The sequence below is a fragment of the Saimiri boliviensis genome, chromosome 13, assembly GCF_048565385.1.
Source record: "Saimiri boliviensis isolate mSaiBol1 chromosome 13, mSaiBol1.pri, whole genome shotgun sequence".
Classification (NCBI taxonomy): domain Eukaryota; kingdom Metazoa; phylum Chordata; class Mammalia; order Primates; family Cebidae; genus Saimiri; species Saimiri boliviensis.
Window position 1 is genome coordinate 67,484,047 of NC_133461.1, and position 18,898 is coordinate 67,502,944.

Genomic DNA, 18,898 nt, shown 5'->3' on the forward strand with positions numbered 1-18,898 from the left:
AGTCTCTGGCAACAGATCCCTCACCATCAGACTGGCTTAGAATGGACCAGCGTTCTGTTGTCCTTTCTCATGCTCTCTTCAACAACTCTTAATGCTTCTCCAAATGTAAATTGATGTCAGAGGGGTAAAAGCACCCAGTAAAAGTCACTTTCACTGTCACCTAGAAAATGGACTTTCAATGGACATCAGACAAAATAAATTATCCAAATGCCTATTCATGGCTACATAAACTTGGCTTTCCAAGACCTCTAGACACAGAGATACACGCCCCCCTGCCAAAAATCAAGGAGCTATCACAGTTGAATTGCCTGGGGAGCTCATCCCTAAGTAGTTAGGAAGGAGATTTCCTCACTGTTCTCTCAGTGCAAAAGCAGTTACAGCCTGGGAGGTGCAGGCACAGGGATAAACTTTAGGTGGACACCAGCCAGAGTGCTATTAACTCCTTCAGCTCAGGAGACGTTGTTGCTTAATTTCCTGCAGCACTAAATCACTGAAATGGTGTCCTTGTGTCCTGATAGGTTGATGTGACTCTGGAATGACCAGTGGGCAGTGTGAGTTACCTGTCATGTGAGGGGAAGAGTTTGCTCTGAAACATAGCTACTTAAGAGCAGAGCAGTCAAGCTTTGCCGGGGCCTGGTGGGGGTTCCATTAACCTTATATTGCTATAGCTGTGTCCTAATCTGGATGTCTATACTCAGATGGAACCAGAAAGCTGAATTTTCTCTTCTATCTACCCACATCTTATGAGTGCATAAAACATTCTTGCCGGCAATAGCCTATTCTGCCTCATTCCTACTCCAACCAGTGTCGTAGAGAACCATGCTCATTATATCTCGCATTTCTATGCTTCTTTCTAGATAAGAAGGTTGCTTTTTGCCAACATGAAACAGCTTTTGAAAAGATTCAATGGCTCCAATTCGGCTCTTAACAGGGCCACTTCATAACTCACAGCAACAGTGCTGACAAATTATTCCTCAGAAGAGACAGAATTTTAATTAGTAAAAGACATTTTAGAATCTATTCCTATGAATGCATATTCTTTAGCCATGTCCCCTTGAAATGGTGAAAATGAGCAAAAAGGATTCTGTTCAATGTGGCAAGCCAGAGAGAAATAAATGGGTTTCAAATTCTGAATTTGCAGCACCTTATTTGGGGCTTTTAAGAGAACAACATGACAAGCACTGGGCTTTTAATAACCACGAGTGGATTGTTTACTCTTACATGAAAATCACAAATGTGTTATGGCATGGGAACCACTTACTGACAGGATATTTTTCATCGTAATCACAAAAACGTTGTACGCAATCAGCCAGTCCCAGTAGCGCAGGATGCTCTTGATGGGTTTCAACAGCAAATCGCCCCCAAAGAGCAGGAAGTAGAAACAGGCCACCAGGTACCCCATGCAAAAGATGCTAATCCTGGTGGTGCCAGTGATGAAGATGATGGTGAGCACGAACCAGAAGAGGTAGCTGAAGACGATCACTTTGGACATGTCTAAGTAAGATCTGGAAAACAAAGCCAGTGACAGAAGGACAACAAAACGAACAGAAGCAAAATCAGAAAAGTCTCCTTTAACAAGGGAAGAAACTCATGCTCTCTTCTATGACTTGCAAATCAGACTACGAGCTTTAATTTAAATCTGGTATCTAGGAAACCCTTAAATAGTTAGTAATGGACCAATAGATGAACTGTGGAAACCGTGTGTACGCTTCTCATCACCTTATTCAAGCCAAATTTCTCACAAACAGCATTTTCTGCCTACCACTTGAGTATTCAAAATTCTCCTTTACTTTTCTGTGGTTGGCATGAATCACAGAATGGCGAAAGAAACTCTAAGATACAGATGAAAGAAAAGCTAAGAATGGATGAAAGAATTCCTTTGATAAACCAGAAGTTAAACAAATTTATATTGAACACAAAGCTTTTATTAGAGGTAGAAATCTTTCTCTACAGATGAGAGGTGATTCTGACAAACTATCCATAGTCATGGTAGGGGTTTTTTGTTCTTTTCAGTACTCTGGTTTTGGAGGTTCTCTGGCTGAGTCAAGATTCCCTTTTGGGGGCCACCCATCCCTGCTGCTTTCCTGATGGAAGGTGAGGCCAGGACTCAGGTGTCAGCATTGCCATCTGACAGGAGTCACACCTGCAGGCCAAGTCCCAACTGCATTTCTTGATCAGAACTTTTTGGTTTTGGGGGTTTTGTTTTGGTGGTTTCTTTTGCCACGTTTGGAAAGAAGCACAGGAGAACAAATTCTGGATTAATTTTTTGATTAATGAATTCTTGTTTTGTAGGATGTTAATAAGTAATTGCTTAATAAAATAGGCACTATACTTGAGCTATCCAGCATTATTAGGGGATCAGTTTGAGTTGTGCCTTGGTACATTTTTGAGGCAAGTGCACTTTTAACCTTTACTCTTTTTAAAGGAAAACACTTAAATATTTGTATAACTTTTTTTCTAAAATATATAAAACTCTTCCTTGACATCCTAATGGAGAGTGGAATGAAATGTCAGTATCTGTCTGTATCCCTGGATCATCACAAAGAAAGGTAGTGATCTGGATGAGCCTAGGGGCCTTCTGAAGTGTGTGTGATTTGACTTCAGTGGAACTGGGCTGCTGGCATTTCGCGTACGTGTGCCTGTGAGTGCAGGTTCCTCTTTCCTTCCCTTCCCTTCCTTGCCTGCGGCAGTCAATCCCTGCTTTACCAGTCCTGGCCTTCACACTGAACCCACTTTGAGTCCAGAATTCATCGAACTAAGTTTGTGAGGATAAGTTGGAAAAAAAAATCCAGTAAACATGCTTCAATGAGGAGCCTTAAGGATCTCTGAGTAGAGAGACTAAGCCCTGGTGACAGGTACTGTGGCTAAGGGGCCACCTAACTATCAGGGCTCTGGCCACTTTCCAGAGAGCCCAGGCTGCTGTGGAGCTGACCCCTGTGGGGGAGGAAGAGGCGAGCACGGCTGTGCTTCTGACCAGCAAGCGTGTGCACTGGCTTCCTACTCACTGCTGTGGCATTTGACAGGCCACTTCCTGAGGGGCGTCACTTTGCTGGCAGTCCTCATTGAGAAATAGAACAAAAATTTGAAATAACTTAAAAAAAATCAGCTTTAAAAATCAACGGCACACCAAAGCTTTTCATTTGAGTTACAATTTAGGTTTTTCATGAATATGTTTGAAATACTTATATTCTCTTTGCAATAGTAAAAATATTGGGTTAGACTGTCTTCATAGCATCATAGAGAAAAAGTAAAAAATGGAAGTCCTACCTTAGATCAGCGCCTAGTCTGGTACTTAATTCACAAATAGAATGGTCAAGTCTATACAGCACATGGTTTTGAAGCAAACTCACTTCCGGGTTTACTCAGTCCATATTGAGCCTCCTGTGCTACCAAGAGGCACTTAAGCGCTTAAACATTCAGATTTGGGAGCTGGACTGCTTGAGTTCCAATCCCAGTTCTACTGTTGCCTATGTCTCATCTGGTTGTTGCAGTTTCCTCATCTCCACAATGGGGATAATAGCATGATCTCCAAGGGTTGGAGTAAAATGGCTCCAGATGTGCGAAGCCTGGAACAGAGCCTGGTGCACAGGGAACACCAGTATAGCTATCTGTACTGGTATATGCATTGTGGGCTGACAACTGTACCAGTGGGGACGGGGACAAATGCAAAGGCAAGTTAGGTGTGATCTTCACGCCAAGGCTACAGCTTACCAACACCAGGAAGAAGATGATACACACCATGAAAACAGAAATCCCTAGAAGACCAGAAGCTGGAGAGCAACTCCAGGTGTGGGCTTGGCCGGCTAGGGTACTATCAGTGATCTGTCTCCACTTGGTTGGCATACGTGTATGAAATGAGTCCCACAACATATAGCTAATAAGAGGGTATAAAAAGTCACAGCGGCTCCCTCAGACAATTGACTACAGTGGGGAACTGAGTGGAGTCTTAGAGGCATTTAAAGACCGAAGACCTGACTGCAGAGGCAGAGTGGTCCTGCCCTCCATGAAGTGGGCCTTGGGTGACAAAATCTCAACATGAAAACTCAGCAAATGCAGAAAGAGTGCACAGGGAGAAGTCTGGCATGGTTTAAACACAGACACCGTGAGGGAAACATGGCCGAGATTAGCTGTCACGAGGGTGGGTGGAGTGGTGGAGGATGGAAAAGCTGCACAGGGTGGAATCTAGGGAGCCATCCCTCCTCAGTGCCCAGTGAATACAGAAAGTGAGGATAAGAACAAGGAACGAGGAGAGAGGGGAGATGAGGAAGACAAATGGAGGATGAGGAAGAGGAATGGGGGATAAGGATGAGGGGTGAATGATGAGCAGGAGAGATAGGGGAAAAGGATGAGGGATGGAGGATGAGGAGGAGAGATGAAGAATGAGAATGAGGAATGGAGGATGAGGAGGAGAGATGACGATAAGGAGAAGAGGTGGAGGATGATGAGGAGGGACAGAGGATGAGAATGAGGAATGGAAGAGAAGGAGGAAATGGGAATAAAGATGAGAGATGGGGATTGAGAATACGGGATGGAGGATGAGGAGGATGAATGGAGAATGAGGATGAGCTATGGGATGAGGATGAGGGATGAAGGATAGGTAGGAGGAATGGAAGATGAGAAGAAAAGATGGGGATGAGAATGAGCTATGAGGATGAGGGATGAAGAATGAGAAGGAGGGATGGAGGATGAGCTATGGGGATGAGAATGAGGCATGAAGAATGAGGAGGATGAATGGAGGAAGAGAATGAATGATAAAGAAGGAGGAGTGATAGGGATAAGGATGAAGGATGGGATGGACTAGAACGAGCTAAGGAAATGAGCTAGAGGGATGGAGGATGAGTAGGAGGAGTGGAAGATGAGAAGGAGGGATGAGGTGAGGGAGAGGCAAGGGGGTGATGAAGAGGGAGGGGAGATAAGGATAAGCTATGAGGATGAGCTTGAGGGATGAAGGATGAGAATGAGGAATGGAGATGAAGAGGAGGAGTGCAGGATGAGAAGGAGAAATGAAGGATGTGGAGGAAGGATGGAGATAAGCAGGAGAAATGGGGGATAAGAATGATCTATGAGGATGTGGATGAAGGATGAAAGATTAGGAGGAAGGATGGAGGATGAGGAGGAGAAATGGAGAGAAGGATTAGGAATGGGTATAAGGATGAGAGATGAAGCATGAGAATGAGGGATGGAGATGAGGGAGAGGGATGGGGATACAGATGAGGGTGGAGAATGAGGAGGGAAAATGGGAATGAAGATGAGCTATGGGGATGAGGAGGAGGGATGCAGGATAAGGAGAAATGGAGGATGAGGAGGAGGAATGGGGATAAAGATGAGCTATGGGGATGTGGATGGAGGATGAAAGATTAGAAGGAAGGATGGAGGATGAGGAGGAGAAATGGGGATAAGGATGAGGGATGGGGATAAGAATGAAGGATGGAGAATATGGATGAGCTATGTGGATAAGAATGAGGGATGGAGGATGAGGAGTAGAGAATGAGGAACACTTACAGAGGAAAGATGGGGATGAGGGGAGGGAAGGGGATGAGGATGTGCTATGGGGATGAGTATGAGGGATGGAGAACAGAAGGGTGCATGATGAGCAGTAAGAATGGAGATGAGGGAGTAAGGATGAGTAGGAGGAATGGAGGATGAGAAAGACAAATGCAGGATGATGAGGAGGGATGGGAATAAGAAGGAGAGATGGAGGATGAGGATGAGGAAGAAGGCTGGAGGTGGGGAGGAGGGGTTGGGATAAGGATGAGCTATGGGGATGAAGAAAAAAACGAAGGATGAGTAGGAGAGACAGAAGATGAGGAGGGATAGGGGATGAGGATGAGCCATGGGGATGAGGATGAGGGATGAAAGATAAGGAAGAAAGATGGTGGATGAGGAGGAGGAGGGAAGATGAGGATGAGCTATGGGGATGCGGAGGAGGGATAAGGGATGAGAAGGAGGACCCTCCACTAAAGAGCTGGTATTAATGGCACAGATCAATTTTTACATATAGAAGAGGAGAACTGAGGCCATGAAGAGGTGCTTTACACTGACAAAAGCAGGTGCAGTGCTACAGTTCAGAGACTCAGCTTCCGGGCTACTGACCAACCTTGCCCAGCATTTGTTAGCTTCAATGTGTGTAATTCAGCGGATCTATTTTCCAAGTATAGCAGAGAAAGTATAGAGGAGCAATGTAATGGAAACACGTGAAAGTGGCTCTTAACAAATGTAAAGCTCTTGTTACCTGCAGTGAATAAAATCTGGCACAGGGTTGTGCTGGCTGAAGGAGGCTGCATCGAGGTTCATGCAGATCTCCACATTGTCACCTGCCATGATCCGCACTGCAGCCTTGTTCTCGTCTTCAAAAATCTGCCGTTGTAGGGAGGCACACAGAAGCAGCATGAAGTCATCTGGCAAGACATAGGTGAGATCATTAAGCAGCCTTGTCCTCTTCTGATTTACGTAATGCAACACACAGTCATCACACAGCAACAGCCAGCCCCCAGCTCCTAAGTGAGTTGTGTTCCAAAAGTTCATAGTAAAATTCATCATGGAGTCCAATGTCGGGGCCAAGTCATACCTTCTCCACCTTGCAGGGCATAGAGTGACCACAGATGTGGCAGATGTGGCATAGAGTGCCATGGATGTGGCAGATGCAGACATTCATTTTTCTTTATCTTTTCCATCCCCTTTTGCATTTCTAACCAAAGACTCTCCCGAGAGCATAAGCCACACTGCAGATGTGGTGCTAGCAGGTAGAGATGGGGGACTGTGCGTGAGAGCACAGAGCAGCCTGAGAGCTGTCCTCCAGGCAACTGCCCACAGAGGCCTCAGGCCAAGCCTGCCTAGCAGCCTGCACACAAGCTGCTTCCTTGCTTCTTAAACCTAAACTTGTTTAAGCAGGGCAGTCATTTGCATTTTCTTCAACACCCAGTACTCTGGTCTTTGGGGAGCTGCTCTGACCTTTGGATCATCAGCCTTCCTGTGAAGACCTTGGGGCTGCTGCCCAATTCTAGAGCAACTGAAATCTGGGAAGGATCTTCCAGCACCCACTGTCTCATGTTCAGAGTAAATTTTGCAAATGTAATAGGGCGAGTAGAAGCCATTAATGATTTGTGATATTAATGTGTAAGACAAGCCTTTACACGATTATGAAGTCTGGTGGAAGACGCAAAGGCACTAATGCATAGCGTGTGAAGCACGATTAGCAGTAAACCTGGATACCAGCACTCCGTGGCCCTGCAGTAGAAACACTTACATACGAGAAACACAGGGTTGGGCCGCACAATGAAATCTGGGAAGTACAGCCACTTTATGATATTGTCGTTGAAGCTGGCACCCTTGAATCTCCATGGGTAATCTGCAGAAAAGGAAGTGGTGAACAGCACAGTCAATACTCTTCATCTCCACTCTTCTCCCAGCCGTCCACTCAGTAATGGCTTCTTCTAAAAGTAGACGGATCCCGGGAAGGGCGGGCTCACCTCGGCAAGGAGCAGGTGGGATGCCGATGCAGATGAAGTACTGGAAGGTGATGATGCATGCCAGGAAGCAGCAGTACTTGGGCCAGATCTCCGCGATGGCTTTCCTTCTGCGTCTATATAAGACAGCAATCAGCCAGCAGGCATGGACCATGGCATAGAAATCCATTCGCTGGCCAATCACATTAACTGACAGTAGGAAACAGGTCTGCATAAAGATGAAGAGAGGAAAAAAAAATCAGGCTTATGGGAAAGTGGACTGGTGATAGGTGTCAGGTCTGTGTAGGTAGCGGAGACCCACATCCCTCAGGGCCAGACTGTCTGCACAGATTCACCAGCGCTTGCTCTTTTGAGTGTCTTAGCATGAAGACAGAAATCCGGTAGAGATTACTCCCAAAGGAAAAGCTGACCAAGTAGCTGTTATAATAACCACTTTAGACAATGAAGAGAACAACAATTTTTGTCTCTTCATGAAACATGATCATTGCTACTTCATTCTATGAAGGCACAGGCACCATCACAACCATTTTAGCTTAAAACAGTTAATTTTGGCTGCAGCTTATGCTTTCAGAATTCACAAAAAGAAAGAAAATGAATATTTATTTATTTATTTGTTTAGAGATGGAATCTCGCTCTGCTGCCCAGACTGGAGTGCAGTGGTGTGATCTCAGCTCACTGCAACCTCTGCCTCCCGGGTTCAAGCAATTTTCCTGCCTCAGCCTCCTGAGTAGCTGGGTGGGCAGGTACACACCACTACACCTGGATAATTTTTGTATTTTTAGTAGAGATGGGTTTTCACTGTGTTGCCCAGGCTGGTCTCAAATTCCTGACCTCAGAAGATCCACCTGCCTCAGCCTCCCAAAGTGCTGAGATTATGGGCGTGAGCCACTGCGCCCAGCCAGAAGATTAATACTTTATTCTTGGAAAGAAACCTGTTAACACGGAAACTGATGGCCATGCATTTAGATGGCTCTGGAGATTCAGAGAGGCCAAGGCACTGCTCTGGAGGGGTGTTTGGCACCCAATCTTGGAAAATCTTCAGTCGAGAGCCAGGTAACCATCAGTACAAACACTTTCTGTAGTTCTCAAGGAGATAGCCGTCATGCCTGGAGATGTATCACAAAGCTCCAGTGGTCAGTTGGCTGGAAGAAGTTCTTTGAATTTTCATGGAAAAGAAATAAAACATGTCAGCAAGGAAACTCACCTCCAGACCGAACTTGTAGAAGAAGTAATTGATGAAATATTTGGCACAATTAACAAGTCCATCATCTAGATGTAGTCTTGTAATGTCATGAAAGATAGTTTTAGACACAGGGGCTGTCAGGTTATTTCGACCTCGATAGTATTCCTGATGGCGGTAAATGGTGACTTCAAAGGCCAGGATAGCCAGCATCAAGAGGTTATTCTACAAAGCAAGAAAACACAACTGTGTCAGCCAGATGCTTTATGATTTGGTAATTTCAAGCAATCCTCATATTCTTGACAACTAAAAGGATAAAAGGAAAACGTTTTATAAAAGCTCACCTCTATTAAACAGTTTTGAGCTCAATATTTATTTACTCTGTCTCATTTACTGTCACATTATCTCCATTAAGAAATCAGGCTAACTTCCAAAATAATAGGATCTAGAATCTCTAGACCTAAGATGCTACTGTTCATTCCTGTTTCTCAAAACTGCACAGCTCATAACAAGGAAGCAATTTCCAGTGATCCAAGGAGGGTAGTTCAGCATTGTTTGCAACCAGAAGTGCAAAACAGTACAGAGACACCCTGGGAAACACACTGAGCTAGATGAGTGGGGAGCTGCTTGGGGGGAAGTTTTTGAATACTCCTGAAATCTGGCTACAGAAAGCAATAGATCGAGAAGCATGCTGACCATAAAGTAATAGTATTGATGATGTAACTATTAGTTGTGATAATGAAAATAGCTAACATTTATGAAACCATAGTTTCCAAACACAATTCTATCACCCTTTTCAAATACCAATTTATTTATTCTCATAACAGCTATTTACGGAGAGTACTGGCACAGATGATATCTACCACATGAGGAAAAAACTAGAAGGTAAAAAGAGAAAATGGGATGCTTAATACATCTTAAAATTCCAGGTGCTAAGTGCAGAGGCTGTATTATTAAGTGCATGCCAGTGTAACATGATTAGGACTGCTCAGATCATCCATGAAAAGAAGATGTGAAAAATCTGAGGCATGTTGTTTTCATTATGTTTGTATGACTATTTGCACTCAAATTTCCTTTGATAAATATATGCTTTATTATTTCTAGATGTAATAGATGCTCTTTATTAAAAACTATAGAGAAACAATTTACACAGTGCAAATGTCTTGTAAGGCGAATACGCTTCTCAGAAATAATCACTATTGAGCATTTGGTATATTTTACTCAATATTTTTCTTTGTGTCTAGAAGAGATCACATTATACACAGTGTTTTGAAATTTGCTTTTTAAAAAACTTAACGTATTTTAGACATGCTTCAATTCTAATATACCTATCATCTTTAATCTTGGAATGGTCTTAAAATGATTGTATAATGTTCCAATGAATGTATTTATCATATTTTATTCAAGTAGTCTCAGACCGTTTGGTCATTTCCTCTTTAGCATGCCACAATACTGATTGTAACACCTAGAATTTGTTGCAAAGATGATGCCAAATCCCACAGGAGAAGATGATGTTACTCTCAAACGGATGTCAAGCATCTCAGGGAAAGGATTCTGAACTGTTACACGATGGTGTGGAGACCCAAAGTAAGCACGACATAGCCGTTACCCTCAGGTAGACCAGCAGAGGTGAAGACTTCCGCAGGCCAACCCACTCTGTAGGATCAATAGGAGCACTGTAGAGCAGAGACTTGTTCAACTCATTAAGGGGGATGTTCGTTTGATTTTCATTTGGCTGAAAAGAGAGAAAATGAAGTAAAAAAAAAAAAAAACAGCTCCACAGATAAGGAGAGCTTGGGTTATTTCTTCTTCAGCTTCGAGCAAAGGGACAATGATGGGATGAGAGGGACAGGTCCATTTCGGGAGAGCCCTCAGTATGAGAGGAGGCTTAACACAGGGCCAGAGCACATCCAGCCAGGGAGAGGTGACTTACAAGCCAGGCCAGGCCAAATGCACTTGGGGATGGAGGTTCCCCAAGTACCTCCCTCGCTTCACTAATGGGCAGTCAGGAATATTCCCCCATCACCGAGGCTCACCAAGGAACAGTTAACAGAGAAGTTCTCAGGCTTAATGGTTTGGAGCTGGTACAACATTTTGCAGACGATGATCACACACGTCCAGACGGTGCAGACACTAGAAGCCAGACGGCGCAGCTTGGCGTACGGCAGAGCAAAAGCCCAAGAAATCAAAAATACATAGTTGAACAGAGACACCTGAAAACATAAAACCAGAAATGGGACAAAAATACGCAACATGGCATTACAAACGGGCCATCCCCAAAATAAGATGACTTGATTTACTCAGTTCAGCAAAAGTGAACTGGATTCCTAGCGTGTGCAAGGAATTGTCCTAGGTGCTGGGGTTCTAAAATAGGCAAGCTATGGTCTCCCCTCTCAAGAACATTATGTCTTGTATGGCAGACAGACATATGATCAGGTGATGTCAACACCGTGTAGCACTGGCTAAACTATTGAAGTGGGTAGGCTCCTGTGAGAGCACCCAGAAGGGTCCTTGGTTGAATGTGGAGGTCAAGAAACATTTTCAAGAAGAGACAGTACCTGAACTGAGCCAGGCCAAGAATGACAGGTGCATTCCAGGTAAAGGAGGCATGAGCAAAGGCAGGAAAGCATGAGCTAGCATGACGGGGACAGGTGACCACAAACAGCTGCAAAGTTCAGAGTTCAAAGTATAAAGTGCAGCAGTAGATGATGCTGGAGATGCAGCTACAGCTGAGTTTTGATAGATCCTTTTTGTACCATGCTATGGCACAGGAGCCCATTCTTCAGGAAACTGAGAGCGGTGGAAGAGTATTACACTGGGAATTCGGCGGTAAGATACACCTCTCATTGAGATAAATGTAACTGACAAATGGAGGGTGCATTGTGGGAATTGGACACCAGATGGGAAACCCACTCACGCGCTGCTGCAATAGCCCAAGGGAGATGGGGAGGAGGTGAGGCTTCAAGATGGGAGGCAGAATCAGCTGGCCTTCATGACTGACTGGCTTGGTGGGCCAGTGGGTAGGGGAGAAAGTTCAAGGAGTGACTCCCAGGTTTCCCCTTGGGAGCCTGAGGGGATGACAGTGCCATTATTGAGACAGCAGTGCTGACAGGGAAGCTGGCTGGACCAGCAAGGGCAATGAGCTCAGCTTGAACCTGTTGACTTTGGGATGCATGTGAGTTCACTGATCAGGCCGGATGTTCCCACATTTCTAGCAATTCTCTATAGTTAATAGTTCATTGGACAGTATAGAAGGCTCACCATCTTATTCAGGCTTAGAAAATACTCATTTATTTTGAATATTGTTGTAATATCCTAGAGACGTTTAATCCTATCAGGTAGAAATAACAGCATGCTCTAATTTGATACAACTGAACATGTACCAAACATTGTGGGCTAAGCCTGTGGGTGCTAAGAGACATAGTTACCTACTTGGCTTATAAAACCATAAAAGAAGAAAATGTGGAGACTGCATGACAGTATTTAATTCTGCTATTTGTTACCTGGTTACCTGTTATTCTTCTACTCAACTATTTGTCACTGTCCAAGGCAAGAAAACTCTCTGAGAATTAAGTGCTGAGGTGAAGACTTCTGCAGGATATATTAAAGGTACAAAGAGATGCCTTATAGAATTAGTTGAAGATGAAAGAAATACTGTACATGGAAAGGCTCTAGAAACCATGAATCACTCATAAACATAACCAATGTTACCTTTTAACAAAACAGATTAGCGAATTGACTCTTCCTCCATAGTCATTAGCAAGTGTAACATCAATTTGGATATTAAAAAGCAAACCCTATTAAAGATGCTGTGAAATTAACTGTTATGTCTGTTATCATCTATCTAAGGCCTTTAGAATAAAGACAGCATAATTCATTTACTCAGAACTTTCAGTTTTCTGAGTGATGGGGAAAAGGGTATAAAGATAGTAACCTTCATTAGGTCTTAACTAGGTTCAAGTGACACATCTCCTGAGTATTCCCTGCCCACAGGAGGCACGTAAGAGGGACAGATGGAGGCACACAGGCACTTGGTGACAGCATTAGGGGACTAGAAGAATAAAAAAGAGTGAGACAGGCAGGAGAAATAGCAGATCCAAGGCCCTTCCAGACATGAGAGAGCACGGACTGACCATTTCTGGAGAAGCAAGTGATTAATTATGAGAGAAGTGTGATCTGAAGCCTGTCAGAGGACTTTAAGACCCACCTGGTGTCCTAGAGTGTCCAGGGATGGCAAAGGTGAAGTGATGTGGGCTGCATCATGGGGGTATTATACCATGTTACCGTGAAGATGAGAGGTAGTTGCTGCAAGGTTTCAGGTAGAGGGTTCTCATGATCATATTTACCCTGTGGGAAGACTATTCGGGCTGCATTGAAGAATACGTATTGGAAGGAGAAAAGATTGAGAAAGACTTGGAATCTGTAAGAGTAATCTAAAGGGGGAATGGAGGTAGAGGCAGTGAGTAGGACACTTGAAAGTGCTTTGGGGCCACTGAAGAAGTGGGTCAGGCCCAGCTGTCACATGGACACAGGGGCCTGGAGTTCACAGCACTGAGTTGACACAGATTTTAGGACTCACAGCTGGTGGAGGGCAACTGAACTAGAGTCCTGTGCTTGTGAGCTCGTGAGCTCACCCATGAGAGTCCAGAACAGAAACGGGCTATGGACAGAGCCTGAGGAACATGCTGAGGAAGCTGGTGGGAAGCACAGGAGGAGCCCAGGAATGAGGCAGGAAGGACCTGAAGAAGCTGTGGGGAGGGGCCAGGAAGGCGAGCTGATGTCCAAAACCAAGAGGAGAGGGAGCTTCAATGACAAGGAAAGGTTCCGCAGTCCCCAGCATCCTAGAGAAGTCAAATCAGAGGAGAACTGAAGAGCCTCTGTGAGGCATCATTTTACAAATACAAAACAATTGGGGCTAAGTGAAATACAATACTTCATTTCATACAAACAGCAAGGCTGGTGCAAAGCTCAGTGCACCTGTTCCAAACCCATGCTCTCTCACGGCCCCATCATCTAAAGAGATCATGATCACATCGTTTCCCTGATGGTAAGAATCTCATGGAAGGGAAGAAGTAGAAGAAGGAGGAGGAAGAGGAGGAGGAGGAAGAGGAGGAGGAGAAGGAGGAGGAGGAGGAGGATGAGCAGGGATAAGGAAGAAGGAGAGGAGGGAGAAAAGGGGAGAGGGAAGGGGAAGAAAAAGGAGGAGGAGGAGGAGGTAGAGGAGGAGGAGGATGATAAATACCTGGGCCACAACCAACACCTGATGAATGAGACTTTTAGGGAAATAGGTGCTGGTCCAGATATCTAACAGGTGCGCAGGTGATTCTTACTATCAAGGATTTTGAGTAACAGTTTCATGTCATAATGCTTTCATAAGAAAGCACTGCACACAGATTGCCATCCTATCTAAATATAACTTTGTGGGGCCCTGTCTGGAGGGAGGGGGCCTCTGAGAACCAAAGCCTGCCGGGCCTGCGCTCACCCGTCCCTGGCCTCCCTCCCTCAGGGAATCCCAGCTGCAACTAGCACCTTCAGGCTGCCGCCACCCAAAAGGGACACTCTTCCGTGTGCAGCCAGTGCTCACTGTGGACACCTCTGGCCCAGCAGTTATTGTCACTTTTAGTTTTATTTAGCAGCCATTCCCATCAGGCTGTGAGCTCAGACTTTCAAGCACCTAGCACCATGTATGCATTCACTTTATTATAAGTGCTTCATAAAGGCTCAATGAATACTTAGTGAGAGTAAAAATAACCTCAACTGACAGGAAAGAGAAAAATGGAAACCTCAACTGACAAGAAGGAGAAAACTCAGGTTTAAAAATTTTTTTTTGTTCCTTCCTTCAGTCAGTGAACATGGAGCTTCTCTGATAGGCCAGGCCCCAGGGAGGAGGGAGCTGAGGTTCTAACAGAAAGTGTGACCTCTTCCTCAAGAATCACCTGACCTCACAGAGCTGTCCAGCAGCCTCGGAATTAGAATGTAGCTGTGTATTTCAAAAGGAGAAGAGAATGTGCTATGTATATAATTATATATATATATATATATATATATATATATATATATATACACACATATATATATATATACATATATACATATTTAACTCTTGATTGTCCCAAAGCCGTGTCACTTCTGAATAATGCACTGATGCAAAATAAAGCTTTCTCTAACAATTTCTTTTCCAGAGGCTTCTTTTTCAGATGCCTCATGATGATAACTTTGTAAAGCTTTAATATTTGTAGGAGAGATGAAGCCAAACGTTGTGAAAACAAGCACCCCTACTGAGGCCTTGGGTAAGGATGTCTGGAACCCAAAGTGTGCTGCCACAGCTCCTGAAGAGCTTTCTTTGTGGAGAGGGGCTGCATCTTGCCTGTCTCTCCAATGCCAAGATGATGGGGCAGGTGGGGATGCAGGCAGGAGAACGTCTTCTGCATAGAGCCCGAGTGAGGAGCTAACGGGGACGACTCAGGGGGCCTCATGTGTGCACCCTGGAGCTTGGGCACAGAGCTTGGGCACTGGTACCCATAAGGCCAGAAGAGATGAAGGCCTCTGGCCACAGGGTGCAGAGAGTCTCTCTGTTGGGCTCCATGTGTGCAAGCCGAGCGGGGCCTGTGTGAGGGTGGCCCCTGGGCCTGATGGGGAAGCACAGAACTCTGAGCTGCTCTGAGACGGCAGGGAAGGCTGTCTGGAAGTGAAGTAGGACTCCACAGCGGAGTCCAGAAGGAGAAGGTGCTGGAAAACCAGGGGCTAGGTCCCAGTGCCGGCCAAGAGTGGCTGCTGGATGCCCCACTGAGGAGCCTCCAGGAGGGCAAGGGCAGGTTTACCTGCTAGCTACCAGCCCAGCACGTGAGGCCATCACAGGCCAAGTCACAACATCCCCATCTCAGGGAGACTTGCCCTGAGCTTGTGAGTCTGAGCTCCAGTGCAGGAAGGAATAAAATAAAAGAAGACTAAAGAACCTCCATGAGGTGGAATTTTTTTTAAATAAAGAACTTCCTTACAGAAGTTAGGAGTGGAGGAGGTGTGAGTGAAAGAAAGGATTGTCTAGGAAAGGAGGAGATTCTACCTGGGGAAGGACCCGAGTTGCCATGATTCTCTGTGGCTGCACAATTTTAACGAATGAAGCCAGATTTGGTGCACTAACATCACTGTAGGATTCGGCATTTGTTAGAAATGATCAGAAAGTGTGCTGTGTTCAGGGACACGGAGGTTAAGTTTCCCTGTAGGATGCATTTTAAAGGGACTAAAGAGAAGTTCTTTGATTACATGTCACCAAGTTAGTTGCTCGGTGTGCCGATTACATTAGAAAGAGCCAGCAGTGCACACACGGCCAAGAGGCCAGAGACCAAAGTTCAGGGTGGGAAATCCCTCATGCAGGTGGGTGATGTCACGCACAGCACGAGTGGCTGAAATAATCGTACAGCAATGGGATCTGGCAGATGCCAGCAGCAGGAGGAGGAGGATTTCCATGCTCAGGAGTCTCTCACTTGTTTTAAAGTTAAAGGTGAGAGAGATGAAATTAGGAATGAAAATTCCGAAAGTCTGCATGATATATGAATCACAGAGAAGAGAGTGGTGATACTCTGTGGAATGCTAACTAGAGTCACTAGATCCTTTGTTACTTGCTGGTCTGTTAACAAGATTATGTCTAGAGACTCATTAATGATAATGAAGAAGTTATGTCTGCCTTTTATTTAAAATCTATAAGAAATTGCAACCTTTAACGCTTTGGTTCCTTTTCTGATGGACGGATTTACAACAGGATGGATTTATGGCAGCAGATTCTCTGTGTTCGACTCCCAGGAATTTCCATGCCCCCTAATGTCCACTCCCATCATTACATCGTCTGAACATGCCTTCACACCCACAGCACAGCTTCTCATGAATCAGAAGTCATCTGTACCTCCGATTGGATTCGTTCAGAAATGGTCTTTGTGCATTTTTTGTCAAATGCCTTTCTTGTTCTTTTCCAATTCTCTTTAATATTCGAATCCTCAAATTTGAACTGTTCGATTCACCTCTACCATTAAAATGTTTAAATACTTGCTCTCAATGAATATAAATACTAGGCTAGACTTTGGCTCCAGTTAATGTATACACCCAGTGACTTAGCAATGGAGCTGCTGCCATGTCCCCCACAAATCTCACAGAGACAGTGGCTTCTGTTTTCCTACTTGGCAATGATCCCCTGCCCATTTCAGCTGGTTTGTATGAACTGGGGTAGAAGTTCTAGTTAAGACTACAGAGCTCAAATTAAGGTTCCTATTTGTGGAACATTTTAGGTTTGCGGTGTTATAGTTATGATATTTTACTGTTATATATAAAACTTTTTAAAGATTATAGGCAGTAGTTCCTTGATTAATTTTTAGAGGGCAAACACTTCTTGAATTGTAACCGTCTCAAAAATAGTCCAGGCATATATAAGCATGCAAGCACTATTTGTTGAATAAATGGAAAGAAATCTAATTTCTCCACAATGGACTTTAAATGACCTGTTGACTGGATGATGACTCTCTTCTTTACAATCCAGGAAACAGAAGTGCAATACAGGTGCATGACTGAAAACTTTGTGTTGTATCTCAAGAAATCCAATCGTAACAAGGTGAACTCTACCAAATATTTTATTTTTTCTCCTTGGGAATCTAAACCGGAATGCTATTTTCCTTGGATAATTCAGGGAGATAGATTCCCATAGGCAGGAGCAGAAGGGCAGCCTGCTCTCACACACTTCCCTAAGGACTAGATGAAAATAAGTAGCCTTTGTAATACAACCAAGCCAATGAGAAACTCAGCCAAAGTCTCTATTCTTTTTCTCAGTGCTGCTGACCCTTGGATTTCAGTAAGTGTATGTACTTATCTTGGGGTCTTGATAGCCTAATGTAATAGGCATTACATTTAAAAAATCATGGACAGCTGGAAAAAGAAAATGGTGACCTACTGTGCTTCTATTCGGCCTGATGATAGGACAAATGTTCACTTGCCTCTTTCACGGAAACCCAGATAATGTATGAGGAAACGATTTTGATGATGTGCAACTCCAAAATCCACCACATGAACACCTGCAGCTTGTGAAAATACTCCAGGAATTTTAAGAAGAGCACAGTGAGGCGGTCAATCACCAGGTGCCATTTGTTCCTTAAATCTGCAAAATAGGAAGTACAGCCAAGAGCAAAACATTTAAAAAATATTATCATTTGAAGCATATCTTGTAAGTTTCAAGTTGGAATGAGAGGCTGCAAAATAATTATAGTGGGTGAATTCTTAAAAAACACAAATCTGGAATAAGGATGAAGTAAGAATCCCAAGTCATGATGACACAGATATCATAAACTGAGACTTGGAGGGACAATGTGACTTTTGTCTACCGTTTGATTACGTTAGTGTAAAGAAGGATTTTGACATTATTTACTTTTCTTTCTTTCTTCTTTCTCTTTCTCTTTCTTTCTCTTTCTCTTTCTTTCTTTCCTTTTCTTTTCCTTTTTCCCTCGCTCACTTCCTTCCTCTTTTCCTTCCTTCCTTTTTCTGACAGAGTCTTTCTCTGTAGCCCAGGCTGCAGTGCAATGGCATGATATTAGCTCACTGCAACTTCTGTCTCTTGGGTTCAAGCTATTCTTGTGCCTCAGCCTCCTGAATAGCTGGGACTACAGGTAGATACCACCACGCCGAGCTATTTTTGTATTTTCAGTAGAAATAGGGTCTTGCCATGTTGGCCAGGCTGGTCTTGAACTCTTGAGGCTGGCTTCAAATGATCTGCTAGCCTCAGCCTCCTAAAGTGCTGGGATTACAGGTGCCATGCCCAGCCCTCTTGATGTTATTTACTCTTAAGAACAAACTGTAATTCCCTAATTTTCTGGGAATGTTAAATAAGCTAACTCCTTCTAAATGACATCTTTCTTGACACAACGGCACTTTTATAAGTGGTCTGTCTCTTTGTACAAGGCTTAACTGGTGAGTGGATAAGGCTCTCTGGCTTTCTGAAACATTGTCAGATTCATTCAAATAATAATTTTTAATCAAATTACTCATTTTATTATTTCTACCTTGTGCTAACACAGGAGTCATGTTTCTTTCTGTCTAGAAGGACTTTGCTGGCTCGCTTTCCTGACTGAAAGTTACAACAGGACTCTTTTGTAATATCAGGCTGTCCTGTTTGTGAACAAAAGCTCACAAGTCTATCTTGGCAGATTACAAGTCCTAAGTGTCTCTCTAAATAGCTTCTTTACCTGTCCTGGGTAGACGCAACAGTTACTGTACC

At 44.1% G+C, this 18,898-nt stretch overlaps 1 protein-coding gene across 5 annotated transcripts in view; it reads right to left on the bottom strand.

Moving 5' to 3' along the window:
* PIEZO2 (piezo type mechanosensitive ion channel component 2) overlaps positions 1-18,898 on the bottom strand; it is a 442,776-nt gene that overhangs the window by 72,103 nt on the left and 351,775 nt on the right. For all 5 annotated transcript variants that reach the window (XM_074383783.1, XM_074383781.1, XM_074383780.1 and 2 more), the window contains 8 exons: positions 17,625-17,785; positions 10,683-10,859; positions 10,256-10,381; positions 8,671-8,871; positions 7,470-7,674; positions 7,247-7,348; positions 6,233-6,398; positions 1,262-1,505 (listed from right to left, as the gene is read on the bottom strand). In XM_074383783.1, coding sequence (XP_074239884.1) covers positions 1,262-1,505; positions 6,233-6,398; positions 7,247-7,348; positions 7,470-7,674; positions 8,671-8,871; positions 10,256-10,381; positions 10,683-10,859; positions 17,625-17,785 — 1,382 coding nt within the window. The remainder of the gene's footprint in view (positions 1-1,261; positions 1,506-6,232; positions 6,399-7,246; positions 7,349-7,469; positions 7,675-8,670; positions 8,872-10,255; positions 10,382-10,682; positions 10,860-17,624; positions 17,786-18,898) is intronic.